This window comes from Onychomys torridus, chromosome X (genome assembly GCF_903995425.1).
Source record: "Onychomys torridus chromosome X, mOncTor1.1, whole genome shotgun sequence".
Lineage (NCBI taxonomy): Eukaryota > Metazoa > Chordata > Mammalia > Rodentia > Cricetidae > Onychomys > Onychomys torridus.
In genome coordinates this window covers 38,420,214-38,438,505 of record NC_050466.1, presented here as the reverse complement: position 1 = coordinate 38,438,505, position 18,292 = coordinate 38,420,214, and the positions used below count along the sequence as shown (strand labels likewise).

Below are 18,292 nucleotides of genomic sequence, written 5' to 3'. Positions count from 1 at the left end.
CAGCAGCTCCTGTGTGCCTCTGGCCTTAAATGGGCTAAAGATTCTGGTAGAAAACCAGTACATTTGAGAGAGGAAAGGAAGATCTAAAACCTGGATTGCAGCTAAGAAGGGATAACCAGGTAAGTCACTACAGTCAAGGACCATCCTTCCTGATGGGCACCATGGAAAACCTTCCTTTCTAATTTTGCCAGGGGCTACACTTATGGAAACAGTAAAATCTCTTACCAAACTAGTTCTCTAGTGATTATACCTGCTAACCTACGTGATCTAGTACAATATAGATCCTAGATGGGACCCTCCTCTGCACAGAGAAAAATCAGTATTTATAGAATTTATATATTCAAATTTAACAAAGAGGTGGAAAATGACTAGTTAGTAAAGGGCTTGGTCTATTTTCAATCCTAGTAAATATCCTTCAAAAATAGGTTTTTCATTAAGTTAGCTTTGTTTTTTCCTTAATCCAGTTGACATACCGGGAAACCTTAGTGTAGATTCCATACTTGCCTTTCATTGCACACTCTTCACCCCAGCTGATAATGCCAGTTAAGAAACTGGTACCTTCCACTTCAGTAACATGGGGTCCTCCACTATCTCCTTCACAAGAATCTTTGCCTCCCTCACGGTAACCAGCACAGAACATGTTGTTATAGATGCTGAATGTTGTGGACCGAAGGCATGTGGCTCGGTCAACCAGTGGAACTCTAAGGTACTGAAGAATGGAAGCCTGTCTGCCTTTGTTGAAGACTTTCCCCCAGCCACTTACATAGCCAGACCCAAACTTGAGGAAAATGTTTGTATATTCCCTATTGGCAACACAGATAGGGGTTACGTAGCTGTTTAGTATTAAAGGTTTATCCAGCTCCAGCAAGGCAATGTCATGGCTGTACTTATTAATGGTTGCATTGTAGTGGTGATGAGGAATAGTTCGAATCACATTTCGCCTTTGCTCGGTGTCTTCCTTTTCATCAATGTTATATTCACCTGTTGAAAACAAATCTTGTAATTTATTGTCTTTTACATAAACACATTTTCCATGGGTCTACAGTCTGCTTGGGTTCACTGATCACTAGCAACCAACTCTCAATGATCCAATATAGTGGGTGGGGAAATTGATACATCAAAAAAATAATTATACCATGCTGAGAGTGCTTTATGGGTTCACAAAAAGAATTCTGGGGCTTGGAAGCTGGAATAAGTTAGAATATGAAATTATGGCCCCTCTACCACTAGCCCAATTAATTCAGTAACAATCTTATTGGACCTTTGTACAATACTATATGTCCATCATACACTGATGTTGCCAATTATTATCTATTTTGTTTACTTACCTGCAACAACCTCAATTTTATCACCAGGTTTGAGACAGTGGGCAGCAGTTACAACCCATTTTTCATTAATGATGGCACCGCCACAGAATGCCTCAATTTCACCATTTAAAATGACCTGTGGAAATGAAATTAAGAATCTCACTGCATATATTTGATCCAGAGAAAAATGAATACATGTGCTGTTTGTGAGAGTAGGTAAAAGTTGGCTTCTAGGTGCTGGCAGAAATGGAGGATTTCTGGAAAGTGTCAGCTCTGCAGATGAATTAGTGTTTCTGGAGCACAACCCAAAGTGCTGTTTCTATAATGATCTTGAAGAATGAATGCAGAATGAGAGACAGTATGGTAGGGATAGTGCCAGGTGAGGCAAATCCGAGGAGTGGGTTTTGTGTGTGATGTGGGGTCCTTGAGTTCCTTTTCCCGTGTTATCTAGAGTCTGCTGGCATAAGTTTTTCAAGGAGATACAGTGAATATGGGATGAAATACTGACTAACTCTCTAGTATGAATAATTAAATTACTGTTGAGTCTCTTGCCTTGTATGAGGACATCTCATTTCTCTAGGTCACTTGAAAGAGAAAAAATGACCAATTTTCTCACGAGTTGTTTCAAGCCTCCCAAATGAGAATATTATGAAATGAGGCCTAAGGACTCCACAGGGGCTGTGTTTACTAGTACCTATGTGCTGATCACCACCAGGATTCGCGCATTCCTTCCATCTCCCCTAATCATAGCCAGCTTGCTCTGGCTAGAAATGTAGGCTGTTCTTGTTCTAAACCATCTGCTTTGCTATACTTAATTTTTAGACAATGTGGACAGAAGTGCCTGGAGAGCTGCATTAAACATGGATATTAGCAGATAAGAGGCTAATCCATTCTCTCCTGTCCATATTCACATCATAATCAAAGAGGACCATCAATGTTTTTTTACCCAATCCACATCTAAATCAATTTAGAGAATTTCAGTTCCAATGTAAACAAAGTCCTTCTTGATCCACATTTTCAAGGATAAAGCTGAGAAGTGTGGACACTAGAGGGCGCACTCAGCATTCAGTAAGCTTTGCAGGAGCCCTTTGCCTAAGCTATAAGCAGCCCTTAGGCTAAACCTGTTCCTAAACGTGACAAAGAGGGATGTTGGTCCCCATGTTGGGTAGAGATGGTCCTTTTAAAGGACTTGTTCTGAGCCTGAATTCAACCTACTGAACACCTGCTGAGTCCTGGACACTAAAGCATCTCTTTGTATCTAAAGTCCTGATGGGGCTCATCCAATTACCACAGCCCTTTCACCCTCTTTCCCACTCTCAGGCTCTCTGGCTCTTTTTAGCTATTGTTTTATAGTTTGAGGAATTGTAAAAATACAGAAAAACATAATAATGATATAATAAAAACCAACATTTCTACCACCCAGTGTAGTGGGTAGCCATTCCAGCCTTGGCCTGGAAGTTCCAACGGCCATTGAGGCTTCGGTAATGGTCACGCCTACAAGGCAGGGCTGAGGGAGGACGCTGAAGACCCAGGATCAAGAGGAGAGGCTTCTCTTGGTTCCGGGACCCTGGACACTGGAGGTACACTGAGCAGAGTTCTCCAGAGAACACTGCTGGACTGCGCCATACCTTTCCCAGACCCTGCAACCTACCTATCCCTTCATTTGTAAGCTACCCCACAAAATAAACCTCCCTTTTAACTACTTGGAGTGGCCTTAATTATTCCTCCAATAACCCAGATTTAACAATCTTCCTAATTTTATATATTTATTGAGTACATTTATTTGGGGCTAATGACTGTATTGTTTATACATGTTTGTAACTCAAGACATGATACATTATGGAATATTACTCTATCCATTCTCAATGAACAAACTAAGGTTTAAAGATACGTAACCACTCATGCTATTGAGATGGCACAGTAGCTAAAAGTACTTGCCACCAAGCCTAGTGACCTTAGTTCAATCCCTGGAATCCACATGATTGAACAATAGAACTGATTCCTGCAAGTTGTTCTTTGATCTCCACATGTGATCTGTGGCATATGTGTATATCCGCCCCCCCCCCCAAGTCTGCCTGGCCCAAGTGTTTATGTTTCTGAGCATCAGAATCTCTTAGAGGCGGTCTGAGAACCAAATGTGGTAGGAAAAAAATCTCGGTTTCTGGTAAAAACAGATTTGGGTGCTCATAGAGACTTAATGAGAATATTTTGTGGGTAGGATTGGAGAAAGTGGAATTTTTTTTTTTTTACATTCAGTAATCTTAGGATCACTTTTTAAATTATATTTGTGTTTTAATTTTACACATCAGCCATGGGTTCCCCTGTCCTCCCCCCTCCCGCCCCACCCCCACCTTCCCCCCAGCTCCTCCCCTCCATTCCCATCTCCTCCAGGACCAAGATTCCCCTGGGGATTCATTTAAACCTGGTGGATTCAGTACAGGCAGGTCCAGTCCCCTCCTTCCAGGCTGAGCAAAGTGTCCCTGTGTAAGCCCAAGGTTCCAAACAGCCAGCTCATGCACTAAGGACAGATCCAGGTCCCACAGCCTGGGTGCCTCCCAAATAGTTCAAGCTATTCAATTGTCTCACTTATCCAGAGGGCCTGCTCCAGCTGGGGGCTCCACAGCCTTTGGTTCATAATTCATGTGCTTCCATTCATTTGGCTATTTGTCCCTGTGTTTTTTCCAATCTTGGTCTCAACAATTCACACTCTTATAGTCCCTCCTCTTTCTCAACAGTTGGACACCTGGAGCTCCACCTGGGGCCTGGCTGAGGATCTCTGCACCCACTGCCATCAGTTATTGGATGAGAGTTCCAGCTCGACTGGTAGGGTGTTTGGCCATCTGATCACCAGACTAGGTCAGATCAGGCTTTCTCTCGACCATTGCCAGCAGTCTACAGAGGATGTATCATTGTGGATTTCTGGGGACCTCTCCAGCAGTCTGCCTATTCCTGTTCTCATGTGGTCTTCACTTATCATGGTCTGTTATTCCTTGTTCTCCCTTTCTGTTCTTGATCCAGCTGGGATCTCCTGCTCCCCTAAGTTTTCTTTCCCTTGAACCTTGCCCTTCATTACTCCCACTCTCCTCTAGGCTGTTCATGTAGATCTCATCCATTTCTCTGTTATTGGGCGATCCCTGTGTCTTTCCTAGGGTCCTGTTTTCTAGGTAGCCTCCCTGGAGTTGTGTAGCAGTCCAGTCATCTTTGTTTTACCTCTAGTATCCTCCTATGAGTGAGTACATACCTCTGGATAAGCAAGACAGTTGTTTAGCTTGAACTATTTAGGGGGCCTCCAGGCAGGCAGTGGGATCGGGACCCATCCCTGATGCATGAGCCAGCTGTTTGGAGCCCAGTGCCTATGGTCAGACACTTTGCACAGCCTTGGTGCAGGGAGGAGGGGATTGGACCTACCTCAACTGAATGTACTAGGCTTTGCTGATTCCCTATGGGAGAACTTGCCTTGGAGGGGGTTGAATGGGGGGTGGGTTGGGGGAGAAAGCTGGGGGGCATAGGAGGAGGGAGGATGGGGGAATCTGTGGTTGGTATGTAAAATGAATGGGAAAATCTCTTAATAATAATAATAATAATAATAATAATAATAATAATAATGAAAAAAGAACATGCTAAGAAATTAAAAGTACTGTTATGCTTAAAAAATGTTCACTCTGGCTGGGAATATACGTTGGAAGGGCCAATGGGAAACACAAATCTGAGTCCCCTTGTTCTAAAGCCAGGATAAAATTGCTGTTGAAGATACTGAAATAGAAAGCATTCCTTTTTCTTCTAGGATAGCTTTTATAACCATCATTTAAAACTTATTTAGTGCTATACTCTTTCTGGCATGGGAGTATTTGCTGGTTGACTTCAAGCCTTCACAGGTACCCAGGGCCTGTAGTCTACAGTTTAGCACACATAGTCTTGATATCGCACTGTCTGCTACTTCCAGATGATCCCCACACTCTTCACATTTTTCCTAACAGGGGAGGGTATGTTAGTCTTCCCTTGATAGACTACCACAGCCATCAAGGGAGAGAGGTGATTCCCAAACAAATGCACATGTCAGAATGTGTACAGGACCTGGAAGCCCCTTGTCATTTTCTGAATGTGCTGGCAGAAGCATATTCTGGGTCCAGAGATGCTATGTGATTATGCACCTTTTCCCAAATGGTATAGAGTATGTGCACTTGACATACTCTGCCTGTGCCAACCCTGCCAGGAAGAGTGTAGCAATGGCATTTGGGATGAATTATGAGAAGTTTGCCTGAGTACCATAGGATGAGGGATGGTAGTGGTCACTGTGTAAGTGTGGGGAGAGGTAGGTTCTATGAGGCACTATGGGTAGGAGGTAATAGATGTGACTACAATAATCCAAGGTTCCAAGTCCTCAGCACTTGTTCTATTGTCTCATTAGACTTCAGTTATGGAACACAAATACAAAATACTTAAGCCTTTGATATGAGACCCTTCTCAGTACAGAGCACTGTACAAGTGTACTGTTCAAAAGATGAGGTGGCTGATCCTGATCTCAAGTGATTTTACCATCACATAAATTTGGGTAATGTGGTTCTATGCTGGTCCTGAATATTACACTCCAACACATCTTTTTTTCTGGAAATAGAATTAACATGCCACAATGGAATGTTGTTTCTCTTTTAGGTACTATTATAGAATTAGTGAACACCTCTCAGCTTAGAGAGGTCAACCTGAAAGATATCCATAGCCCCTGGGTACATAGACTATAATATATTTTATATGATTCTGCCAAAGGATAAATGCCTGGAGATTCTACTGCTTTCCAGTGGATGACTGAGAAACATGGTTGTGTCCTTTTAAGTCTGAAGAGCATTTTTTGCCAACCCCTAATTGGTATTAGAAATTTTAGCAAACACCTTTGCCAAGAAAAAAAGGACCAAGCTATATTTATAATTAAAATATTACAAATGTATGGTTTGGAATGTTTGCTTAGCCATCTCAGGATCATAGCCATCTAAATATTAGCTACTTGGAAGATGAGCTGTCTGCTTGGCCAAGGACAAGTTCTTGTAAGACTTCAGAGAAGGAAGGGGAAAAATAGGAAAGCATATGTTCTGAGCAAGGCATCTGAATTCTGATCTGTCAATTGTTTTCATGGTCACAGTCTAGCTTTCTTCTAACAGCCCCCATCTCCAACATACCTAGGCACAATGACAAAATACATTCAATCTGTATTTCTGCTCTTCATGGCAATGGCAGCCCATGACAATAGCTGTTGTCTCATTGTTCTCTTTAAACTTTTAAATAACACCATTTATTCCATATTTTCTATTATACTAAGTAAGGTACATGATGTACCACAGATGTTGCTCAGCAAATTCATGGCAGTAGGTTATTTTGTTGAGCACATAAGGAATACTCACTTTGGTTTAATTACAACCATTAAATACAATGGCCATTGATATGTACTTCATTAAACAATACTGCAGGTTAATAATCCAAATAGTCTGTCCAAACTAGCTTTATAGATGTAGGTGAGATTGCATGTATTATTTTCTTTTTTCTCCTAATTGTAATTTCATCATCTGAGCTAGGAATGTTTTTTTTTCAATAAGACGTCTTTTTTCTTTCTTCCTTCCTTCCTTCCTTCCTTCCTTCCTTCCTTCCTTCCTTCCTTCCTTCCTCCCTCCCTCCCGCCCTTCCTCCCTCCCTCCCTCCCTCCCTCCCTTTCTTTCTTTCTTTTTCTTTTTTTTTGAGACAGGGTTTCTTTGATAGACTGGCTGTCCTAGAACTAGCTCTGTAGACCAGGCTGGCCTCAAACTCAGAGAGATCTGCCTGCCTCTGCCTCCTGAGTGCGGGAATTAAAGGAGTGAGCTACCACTGCCCGACTCTTGCTTTGTTTTTGAGATAGGGTCTCACTATGTAGCTGAAACTTACTGTGATGAACATTCAGGCCTTGAAATCAAAGATCCACCTGCCTCTTCCACCCAGGTGCTGGGATTAAAGATGTGCACTATCACACATAGATAAGTAAACATTTCTGTGGAATTATGGCCGGCATGTAAAAGAAAACATCTCTGGCTCATTAATATTTTAAGTTTGCTGTCTGTCATGGGGTTGTAACCTAGTTGAAGGAATAGATCTGTGCAGATAGCAGCATAAGCCAAAAGCTCAGGTCACTTCAATGACAGCTTGGGGACCAAGCTAGGGAAAGCTGAGAATGGGGAAAATAAAGATGAAAAAATATATCTTTATGGATGCACTGGGCTGATTAACTCATTTCTCTTATTCTTTGGAATGTTTGTCACAGTTTTGACCTTGTCACAAATCTAATACTACATTTAAAAGAGAAATTGCACATCAAAAAAAAAAAAGAAAAGATTGTTATTTTTTTTTTTAAACAAAAGAAACAGAACCCTGTAGCTATGTGAGGACTTTCTACTTCTCTGAGATTTTTTTTCCTTTTTTGTGCTTTTTCAGAAGGAAATTTTATTATTATCATCATAGACACATAATCTATATTCTTTCATTAAGTACATCTGTATTAAACAAAAGTAGAGTTTTAAAAAGTATTTAAGGAATGCCATACCATAGGCAATATCCTATAGTTGACCTGAACTACTTATTACCATATCTTCTCATGATATATACAGATTTAGCTCATTTATTTGAACTTCTAATTAATGTTTTATATTATCAATATACCACAATTTATTGAAAATTTTCTCTATGAGAGGTATGGTGATATTTTATTTGTACTGAAATGTGATTTTATTTGTATGTTAATAAATAAAGTTGCCTGGGGGTCAGAGCTAATAGCAAGGCATAGCAGAAGCGGGCAGTGGTGGTGCACACCTTTAATCCAGATCACATGACATGCAGATCTCTGTGTGTTCAAGGATACAGCCAGCATGGAGACACACGCCTTTAATCTCAATATCAACCATAGAGACCTGGAGGTCTGCATAGACAGGCAGTGACAAGGAGGTCATGTGGTTGGGTTTACAACCAATGAGAAAGCAGAACAGAAAGTCAATAAAAAGACAGATACACAGGAAGTAGGTCTTTTTCTGAGGGGGAGGATGGCAGCGGCAGGAAGGGTAAGAAAGGGTTTTAGTCTCTGCTCTTAGCTACTGTTCTAACCTCTTGGGCTTTTAACTCTAAAAAAAAAAAAAGATGTTTAAGGAAGATATTTATGCCAAAACTACAAAAATAAGATAAAAATACATCTTTGAAAAAGATCAGGTATTTCTTATATAGGGCTACACAGACCTTAGCAGAAAGCAGAAAAGGTGTGCACATGCGCAGAGCTGTCAGACTAGCCATGACTGTGGGAGAAAAATGAAATGAATGCTCTCCACAGGCACTGTGTGGTTTCCTCAAACCTCTACTTTACAGTTTGTCTTCCTCTTCTTGTTCCAAAGCTTCTATTCTTTCCTATGTAGCTGTTTTAGTTTCTCAATTGGCTAGATGCAGTTTCTAAGAAAAGTGTGTTTCTGTTAACGTTCGGTACACTTAACTCTCTGGCTCCTTAGAGTCCCTGCTTCTTTTCCAAGGAGCTCTGATCCCACTGCAGGAGAACCTGAAGGAAAGACTTCTTCCTGGTTTGCATCTTTGGTCTGGGCGGAGGGAAGGGGAGGAATTTGAACCTGAATTGGGCACCTGTGCTGCTCATGACTCCTAGAGTTCCAAGGAAGTAATCCTGTCAACTTGTCCTGACAGGCCACTTAGGCCCTGGCCACTAGGCAGGTAAATGAGTGGAAGCCATAGAATAAGGTACAGGATGAGCAACGAGAGTGACAGTGGCCAGGCTCCCCAAACCCCCTAGCCTGTTCTTACTGATTCCTCACCGTGGATGAACACTCTGTGACCCCCAAGCTAGAACCCCTGCTCTGGGGGTCAGAAGAGCTCTGCCAGTTGACAATTCCCAAACATTTGCTCAAACAAATCTCATGTTAAACAGGCCCAGCCTAGCAACTGAGCCAGGTGCTCAGAAAGGCTTCTTAACTGAGGCCAGACCACTTGGCCACAGCTTCTACCCCTAAGTCTACAAAGAAACCGGTGTCTCCAGTTGGTAAGATGTGGACAGCTCACCTAAACTTCTAAACTAAACTTCTCTCCTCTGTCTCTCTGTCTCTCTGTCTCTCTCTCCCCTCTCTGTCTCTCTCTGTCTCTGTCTCTGTCTCTGTCTCTCTCTGTGTGTGTGTGTGTATGTGTGTGTGTGTGTGTGTGTGTGTGTGTGTGTGTACTACTGAGACTTGAACCCAGGGCTATACTCATGTTAAGCAAGCACCCTACTACTGAGATATCACCAGCCCCACCTAAACCTTTTAACAGATGAAACATGTCTAGTTTATTCAAACTATTGGTGATTCCTGACGAAAGTCAATTCTTTGTTCCTTGTGGGATTTCTTCCCTTGAGTGCTTCTCTCCCACTGACTTGCCCAACAAAAGAACCAATTCTGATTGGAAAGGCTTTTAGGAAACATCAGCAATTTGAGACACTTTTCTAGGTGACAGTTGCAAGTGATGTCTCATGTTTCAGAACCACTATATTCTTCCTCACAGAGCTGCAGCCGCCATCTACTAGTCTCTTCTACTTGAAAAGAAAATCCAAGTTCTGCTATGCACAGGTATCTGCTAAACATCTGCTCTAAAGGGAGTGGATGGGAACTCCAGACTAAACTGAGACTATATTCCCCCATCCCATATTTTCGCCATTTCATTTACTAAGAGTGGCAACGCTAAGACCTCCATGTAAACATCTTGGGATTAAAAACATTCTGCCTTATTTAAAGAGGAAATGATAGTCTTTGTTAGTAAGTCCCTGGATAAAATTGCTTTATGCCCCTCTGGCACGTTGAGGGTCACTGTCACAAAATAAGATTTTTTGTTTTGGTTAGGGCCACTGTGGTGGTTGAAATGGAACATGTCCCCTTCATAGGCTCAGGTATATGAACACTCAGTTCCCAGCTAGTGGTGCTGTCTGGGGAGCAGGGACTGCCTGCCCATCACTAGGGTGGGCTTTGACAGTTTGTATCCTCACCCTACTTCCATTTTTCTGGGTCCTACTTCATGTTTGTGGTTGAAAATGTGATCTCCAGCTGCCATGCCTCCCCGCCATGATGGACTCTTATCCTTTTGCAATCATAAGCCCAAGTAAGCTCCTCCCTCCTTAAGTTGCCTTTGATCATGGTGCATTATCACAGCAACAGTAACAGAAAAGTAACCTTGTACATGGACATTGGAAATATAAGGAGTGAAAATACACAAGAACACACACACAAAAAACCAAAATTGGAATTAGCAACACTGATGTTAAATAGAATGAAAATATTATGGTGTCCGAACCCAAGAGTGATTGTTCAAAGGTCACTAGAGAGGGTTAGTTTGAGCAAGGATAATGACAAGCAATAAAGATGTGGGAGAGCAAAGGAAAGGATGATGGGGCATAAGGGAAGTAGCTCTTGGAAGGTGCCTTTAAGGAGGGATAGAGGGTATATAAATGTATATACAGAGATATTTTATTGTCCACATATTCAGTGTCTGTATGATTTTCTTCTATCCCCAAGTATATGTTTAATATCTTTCATCTGCTATATTAGAAAATGGCATAGTAGCAGACATTTTGAAGACTCTTGAATAGACACACAGCTAGGATGTATAGCCTGTTTCAGAAATTTCTAGTGTTGTTAAACCTGAAATTTAGATTAATACATCTACCTGACCTTGGTTACTTAAATTATAACTAATTTAATGATTGCAGTGCTATCCAAACTATCAGTCTCTGATGTTGTAAAAGTCCATACTTCACTAGAGAAAATATTTTGGTGTGAAGAATCATTGAAATCACTGTTAAATTATGACTGTGGCCTCTTCCTCTTGTGGTTCGAATCCAGTGGGAATGGGATGGAGTGTGAGATTGCATGCCTAACAAATTCTTGGTGATCTGAACATACTGCCAGACTTGGAGAAATGTAGCAGTAGATTAGGCCTCATATATTTAGTTTATTAGGCCTCAGAAACTAGTTTTTGCCTTAATCCTTTCCAAACGAGTCCTTTTCTTTATTCCCATCACTTTGTCTGGGCCTAGAGACTTTCTTACTCACTAGTTTGCCCAGAGACTGAAGGTGTTCTGTGAGCCCCAATGTGTATGTCTGTGTGTGTATGAGAAAGAGAGGGAGAGAGAGAGAGAGAGAGAGAGAGAGAGAGAGAGAGAGAGAGAGAGAGAGAGAGAGAGAGAGAGAGAGAGAGAGAGAGAGAGAGAGCGAGAGAGAACACTCATTTACAGACATCCCTATTGCTGACCAGTTGTTCGGAATCCTACTGTGCTCTTTGTTTAGTACCAGATTCTTTTTTGACCTCGTCTGGTAGCTGTCCCTGGACATGTCTTTCCCCAGATGCTTACCTATGGTTTTTTTTTTTTTTATTTTGCTGAGTGATGAAATCTACCTAAGTACATCTCACTGTTCCTTATCTGGCCTGTCTTTTGCCATCTGTGCTCCAGCTTTTAAACACACTATCAATATAGAGTACCTGCCAAGGGATTTGACCTGGTTTGGCATTTTCTCCACCAACAACTCGAGTGAAGTCATTCAATGATTCACTATTTTCAGTGACGTTATCCAGAATGGTGCTGTCAGTGATGTCATCCAGAATGAATTCAGCTTCGGTAGAATTTTCATAGCTCATGTCAGAAAAAATAGTCTCTGCACGGGTGAGCTTCTTAGAACTGTATGAAACAGAAACTCTTCCACATGGAAATGGAACTACAGAAACAGAAAAAAGGAGAATATTCTGATATTTCACAGTAGCAAATGGAACTGTATTACAAAAATTGAGAGTGAAGCCCATTCACTGCTGTCACTTTGGAGAAGTAGGCCCATCTCCATTAAAAAATGAATATAATTTCAAACTAAAAGGCTGACTGTGTTATTTTCATGCACAGTTTTTAAAACTTCCATGGGGGAGACCATTTAGCTTTGGAATCCACCATTTTTTATGGAAATAAAATAGGTGTTCTGAAATCAAATTTATTAAGACTTTAAAAAAATCTAATTATTTTCTATCTAGCTTCTTAATTAAAGTTTTACTTCCAAGACCCCTTCTCACGACTGGAAATCTGGAAGGGGTGCTATGTAACTTTCCTTTTAGGATAAGATAAAAGGGGCTTACATTACTTGTTATCAACAGGGTCTCTTTTGTAGACTATTAATGCAACAGAGATTCTAATGTGGAATTTTGAAGATATCTCGTTGTGATTCAATTGTATTTGTCAAAATTTACCAAATAGGTATAGGTTACTAACATGATAACCAAAATCATATTTACTAGGATCTGACCATCTTTCCCCCCTGCTTGGTTTGACTTATTGCTCAACAAATCATCTACTGATATACTGGGGGCCACCAGTATAGAAATTTGTAGCCAAACAAAGTCACCTCACACTTCATTTTCATGGTTTCCTTTCCTCTTAGTTATGTTTCATATACCAGACATTTCTATAGCAACCAGCTATGGCTAAGTATCATGAAGGCAGTTTGTGGTTGAAAAATAGGAAATTAGTTTAAAATACTCATGCATAAATGTACAGGATCAACAATGGCTTGAGAAAAGGGACCATTATCTTTGAAAAGGCAGGACAGCTTATATAAGGTTGGCCTACTTCCTCTGCTAAAGCTAAGGCTACATTCAAATGGAACTCTTAATAGTTGGAGGTGCTTTTTTCAATTTTCATTTTCCTCTCTTAGAGCATGGATGGGCTTCTAAGGACTAAGCTTCTGTGCCAGCTACCTTTATTGCAAGTTAGCTTTTTAATGTTAAGTGTGCACAGATGTGTATGCACATTTACACACACACACACACACACACACACACACGCACATACACACACCTAAGGCAAGCTGTGGGTAAGGCAATGTACAGGAAGAAGCAGGCAGAAGGTGAAGCATCAAAGGCTTTTCATTTTACTTGTAGCAGACACGCTCTTGTATTCTGGGCCTTTAATTTCCTCTGCCTGGTACATTACTGAGATAGATATCAAACCCACAGTTACAGAGGAATGGTTCATAATTTAATGTACCAATTTAATAAAAAAATCTTTCTTTGGAAATGCAAGAGAAACTGTACCTGGCTTGCTTCAAAATTGTACTTCTTTTTTATTTGTAGGTGTGGTATATGTGTGGGGGCACACACATGTGCTGGTGTGAGAGCCCAAGCCTGTATGCGTGGAAGCCAGGGGTTGACATCAAGAATCCTCATATATGTCTCTGCTTTCTAAATTACTTTTGAGACTGGATCTCTCACTGAACCTGGAGCTCACCATTCTGGCTGGTCCTATCTTCCCCTTCCCTTCAGTGCTGGGGTCATGGATTTACACTGCCTGGCTTTTATGTACTGGGAATTTGAACTCTGGTCCTCATGTTTGCATACCAGGCATTTTAGTTTCCTTCTTTAAGTCTTGCGAAGCTTATGTCCCCCCCCACCCCCACAATAAAAACTATGGCTTCAGAGGTGAGCAATGTATGTGGAGATATTCTAAATATAGCAACTATCTGTCAACATGGTGGCATGCTCACACATCTGTGAAACGTTGCTTTGCCCTTTACTGTAAAGATGACATGGCTCAGCCTAGGAGTGCATAAACAGTTACTGGATCCAGTCTGACAGCTCATATAGAAACCCAGTTTATGCCTCAAGTCAGGAAGTAACTTTAATAGACTGAACAAACAACAGACTTATGCTTAACACTTGCCATCTTTTTACTAGAAACTTACAAGTCAGCCAAGTATTTATATGTCTTTTATGCTATGGTAACATATTACTAGTTTGATGTGCTGAACCTCAAATATTGCACATAGAGATCACACAAATCCATTTCTTTGTGATAGAGAAATCATAGAAAAAACATGGACCCAGAAAAAAAATTCAGGCTGTATATATTACTGAATTTAAGTGATGGTGCCATTTGGAAACTTAATTTGTTCACTTCAAGCTACTAATCTTTTGTTCAGTTTCAAAGGGAGTAGATACAAGTAAGTATTGAAATAAGGAAATCTAGGGACTGAAGAGATTTTTCAGTGGTTAAGAGTACTGACTGCTTGTGCAGAGGAACTGAACCTGGGTTGTTTAACTAGAGTTATGGAGGATTAGTGAAGTACCTACATATTAGCTCACTCAGCCTCTGTAACTCCACTTCAGGGATCTGATGCCCTCTTTTGACTTCCATGGGCATTGTACACACAATGTATAATACATATAAATACATTGTACACACAAGACACTCATACATATAAAATAAAAATAAACGTTTTAAAAAAGTCTAAAATAAGGTAGTTCAAATGCTAAAGACCCAAATAGAAATTTTCATTAAATAACTTATTTAGATTTTGACCTGCTGGTTCACAGGACTTCTGGTCTTCTGCAAGTTGGTATCCCTCAGTGCAGGAACAAATTACCTTGTTATCAGCACCATTTTTACAAAACTGCTTGCACTTGCCATTTTTAATGTTGCATGTTGCATCTAAAAGAAAAGAAAAGGAAAAAACCCTAATGGTTTATCTGATATACATTTCAAAAAATATACACAACTACTGGCTCATGTGTGGGTTAAATATAAGTTCAAACAACCTGGGAGCCTTGAGTTAAGAGTAGAAAATGAGGTAAAATAACATTCTCAGTAATTCATGAAGATGGTGTTGGCAATATTTTGATTTTATGTATAACCAAATAATTGGATATTGTACTTTGACTAAATCATGAGCTACAACTAGAAACCTATTGATTTATGTATAATACAAATTCAGGAAAGTCAATAAAACATTTGTGTCAAGTTTTGCGAAGTAAATGCACCTGTTCAAATGCTTCACAGGTTAAGAACTAGGACATTATCAACCCCCACAAGTCCTGTGATGTTCCTTCCCCATCATTCTACCCTTCCTCCTTTACAGAAGTTATCACTACTTGGGCTTCAAACATCGTAAATATATATATAAACAGCACAGGTCGTCTTCTCTTTTAGCAATGTATTTATGAGATTCATCTATATGCTTTTATATAGCAGAAGTTCATTTACACTGCTGTGTAGTAGTCCATTGTATTAATACAATTTTCATCCATCTATTCTATCATTTGTTGAAATACTAATGTGCATGTGTGTGTGTAGGTATCTACAGAAGCCAGAGTGTGTTTAGAGTACTTGTGCATCTTTTTTTTATTACTAAACACTTAATTTTCACTCCATCCCAAAATTATTTTCTATTTATTCTGGTATAAACACAAGTGGTATTTGCATATCCGGCATCCTTTCTGGATATTTATTTTATTTATTTTAACTGTTTAACATTCATAGTTCATAGTGCTTACTGATAGTCCAGTAAATCAGGAGAGGAAAATTAAAAAAAAAAAAAAAGTTATCAAGAGAAGGGTATAAAAGAACCAACCTGAGATTTCATTTTTGTTGCCAAGAACTCACTAAGTACATGATAAAAAAGATGGCATCTGCTCTTTTGCATTTACTTAGTTTTTAGGACCTTTTCCCCTCATGAGTGTCGATAACATCCCTAGCTCTTTTATTGTTCCTAGCTATCATATCATTGCTACAAAGCAATACTGAAGTGTTCAGCCAAATCAAATACTGTGTGTAGAAAATGTTCCATCAATATGAGATTGTGATAAGTTAACAGAGGCAGGTGATGAGAACAGACTTGCAGTGTCCAGGGCAAGTGTGACGGGAATGAGTAAACTTGGTGTGATTTCTCTATTCTGCTTCTGTGTCCTTGGTTAAGCAACCAGACCTTTCAATCATTTTCTTATTTGCCATTGTCCTTTCTGTCCCAGCATGTTGCTGCTACTCTTGATCCCTGGCTTGGTTGGTTCATGTGGTGGGATGTATTACTGTAGCATCAGCAGCCTTTTTCCTGTAGCCAAAGGCTCAGGATTCTAGAAATAGAATTATAGCACAAGAAATTCCAGGGGAAAGGTCAGTAGAGCAGGACCTGAGAAACAGAATGGAACTCATTAATCAGTTGTTGAGCACTTAGATGTCAAACACTAGGTTGGGTATGGGTTTTCTTTGGTCCTGACAGCACCAGGTTGCTCATCACAGCCTTAAGAAAATTTTGTTCTGTTTAACAGGTTTGCCAGAAAACATGATGTTATTCAGCTAAATGAAATATTTTTCCCATTCCAAAAACACACAGTACATGAGACAGTTTTGTCTGTGGTGTCCTGCAAAAATTAAAACAAAACCAAAAACAAACAAAACCCCAAACCCTAAAACAACCCAGAGACTATTCTTTTGTATTTTTTTTTCTTCCCACTCTGTTTTTCTGTTGGGAAATGTTTCTTATATTCTTTAGGAGGAAAAGATGACTAGATCCTTGCAGACCTTGATCTGCCTGATAATAGATGCTTGGATTTCTTCTGCAGCAGAGGAAATCCAGAGATCTTTATTCTAGCCAAAGGCAGCCAGTAGCCAATTAATTCTTGTTTTTCTCTAACTAGAAAGCATGCCCCAAATGTTTGCTCCTCATTCCCCTGACTAGGAGCTCTGATGAACAGGGAAAAAGAAAGCAAAAGGTCACAACAGTGGAAATCTTTGCTTTTCTTACACAAGGTGAGGCATGGGCTCACACACTTATACATTGTGCTGCCTAGTGACTTTTCAGATTCTTGCTCAGGTCAGCTTGAGGCAAGCAGCTTAAATGGGAGTTTGTACATGCTTTGTTGTTGGTCTCTTCTAGTGTCTGAGATAAAGAGCATTCTGACAGAATTCCATTTTGTTTCTGAACCAGCTGAGCTGAAAAGATTTTGTAAAAACCCTTTATCAAATTGGTTGGATCTGATCAACAAACCCCAGAGGCTAAGTGTGGTGGTGGCTGCAATACAGCTACAGAGCCCTGACCAAACCCAAATGTGGGGACCAAGGAGCATTGAGATGTTGCCAGTTGTAGATTTAGCACTTTTTCTCTGTGGACCATAACCTCCCACATAGTGTTAGAGCATTTCTGAGCTTATGTTCATATTCCTCGAGGCTGTTCTCTTCCTCCTTTGTAAACTGTCTGTCTTTTAAAACAAGATAGAGAACCTGAGAGCTGGCTCATTGGTTAAGAGCATTTGCTGCTTTTTCAGACAAACCAAGTTTGTTCCCATAACCCACGTGGAGGCTCACAGCCACTTTTAATTCCAGTTCCAGAGGATCCCATGCCACCTTCTGGCATTTTTGAGCATTGCATGCACATGGTACCCAGGTATACATGCAGAAAAAAATTCCTTAAACATAAAATAAAAATAAATAAATCAAACTAGAGAGACATGGTTTTAAAAATTAAAATTATTTCACTACTATATTTTTATATGTGTGGGTAAGTTTTATCTGCATGTAAGTTTGTGTAGCATGTGCATATCTGGTGCCTGCAGATGCCAAAAAAGAGCTTTGTATCTCCTGGAACTGTAGTTACAGATAGTTGTGAGCCACCATGTAGGCTCTGGAAATTGAACTGGAAGAGCAGCCAATGCTCTTAACTGTTGAACCATCTTTCCATCCCAACCTTTATGTTTGCAGTGATCATCTACTACACTGTGGCCTTCAATTATAACAGACTGAGTTTTCCATTCCCTACACTCCAATAGTTTCATCATTTGAGCCAATAATGAGTAACTACTCAAAGTATTCCTGTATATATCTGGAATATGAGGACTAAATTTCATTAAGTAAGTCTGAATTTGAAATTATGATCTTTCAGAACACATGGCACTTTAGAGATGTTGAGTGGAACTCAGACAGTGGTTTATGGCTACACCAGGGACCCTAAACAAATGGAAGTCCAGCCCAAGTATATTAGTTCACCCACTTGCATTCATTCTTTCTTTTGAAATCCCTTTGTCCTTTCAACTTTTCTTTTTATTCTGAGATCTTTCAGATTTCAAAGGAAGATGATCAATGAACTTCCCCTTGGTACTGAACAATATGACAGGGACTTTCATCCCCTTTCTCAATAGGGCAAGTGCAGCTG

The 18,292-nt window shown here is 40.2% G+C and overlaps 1 protein-coding gene across 2 annotated transcripts in view; it reads right to left on the bottom strand.

Annotated features, from left to right (window-relative positions):
• Nucleotides 1-433: 433 nt before the first annotated feature.
• F9 (coagulation factor IX) overlaps nucleotides 434-18,292 on the bottom strand; it is a 30,291-nt gene continuing 12,432 nt past the window's right edge. For both annotated transcript variants that reach the window (XM_036173891.1, XM_036173892.1), the window contains 4 exons: nucleotides 14,671-14,799; nucleotides 11,814-12,046; nucleotides 1,329-1,443; nucleotides 434-981 (listed from right to left, as the gene is read on the bottom strand). In XM_036173891.1, the coding sequence (XP_036029784.1) occupies nucleotides 434-981; nucleotides 1,329-1,443; nucleotides 11,814-12,046; nucleotides 14,671-14,799 (1,025 nt within the window). The remainder of the gene's footprint in view (nucleotides 982-1,328; nucleotides 1,444-11,813; nucleotides 12,047-14,670; nucleotides 14,800-18,292) is intronic.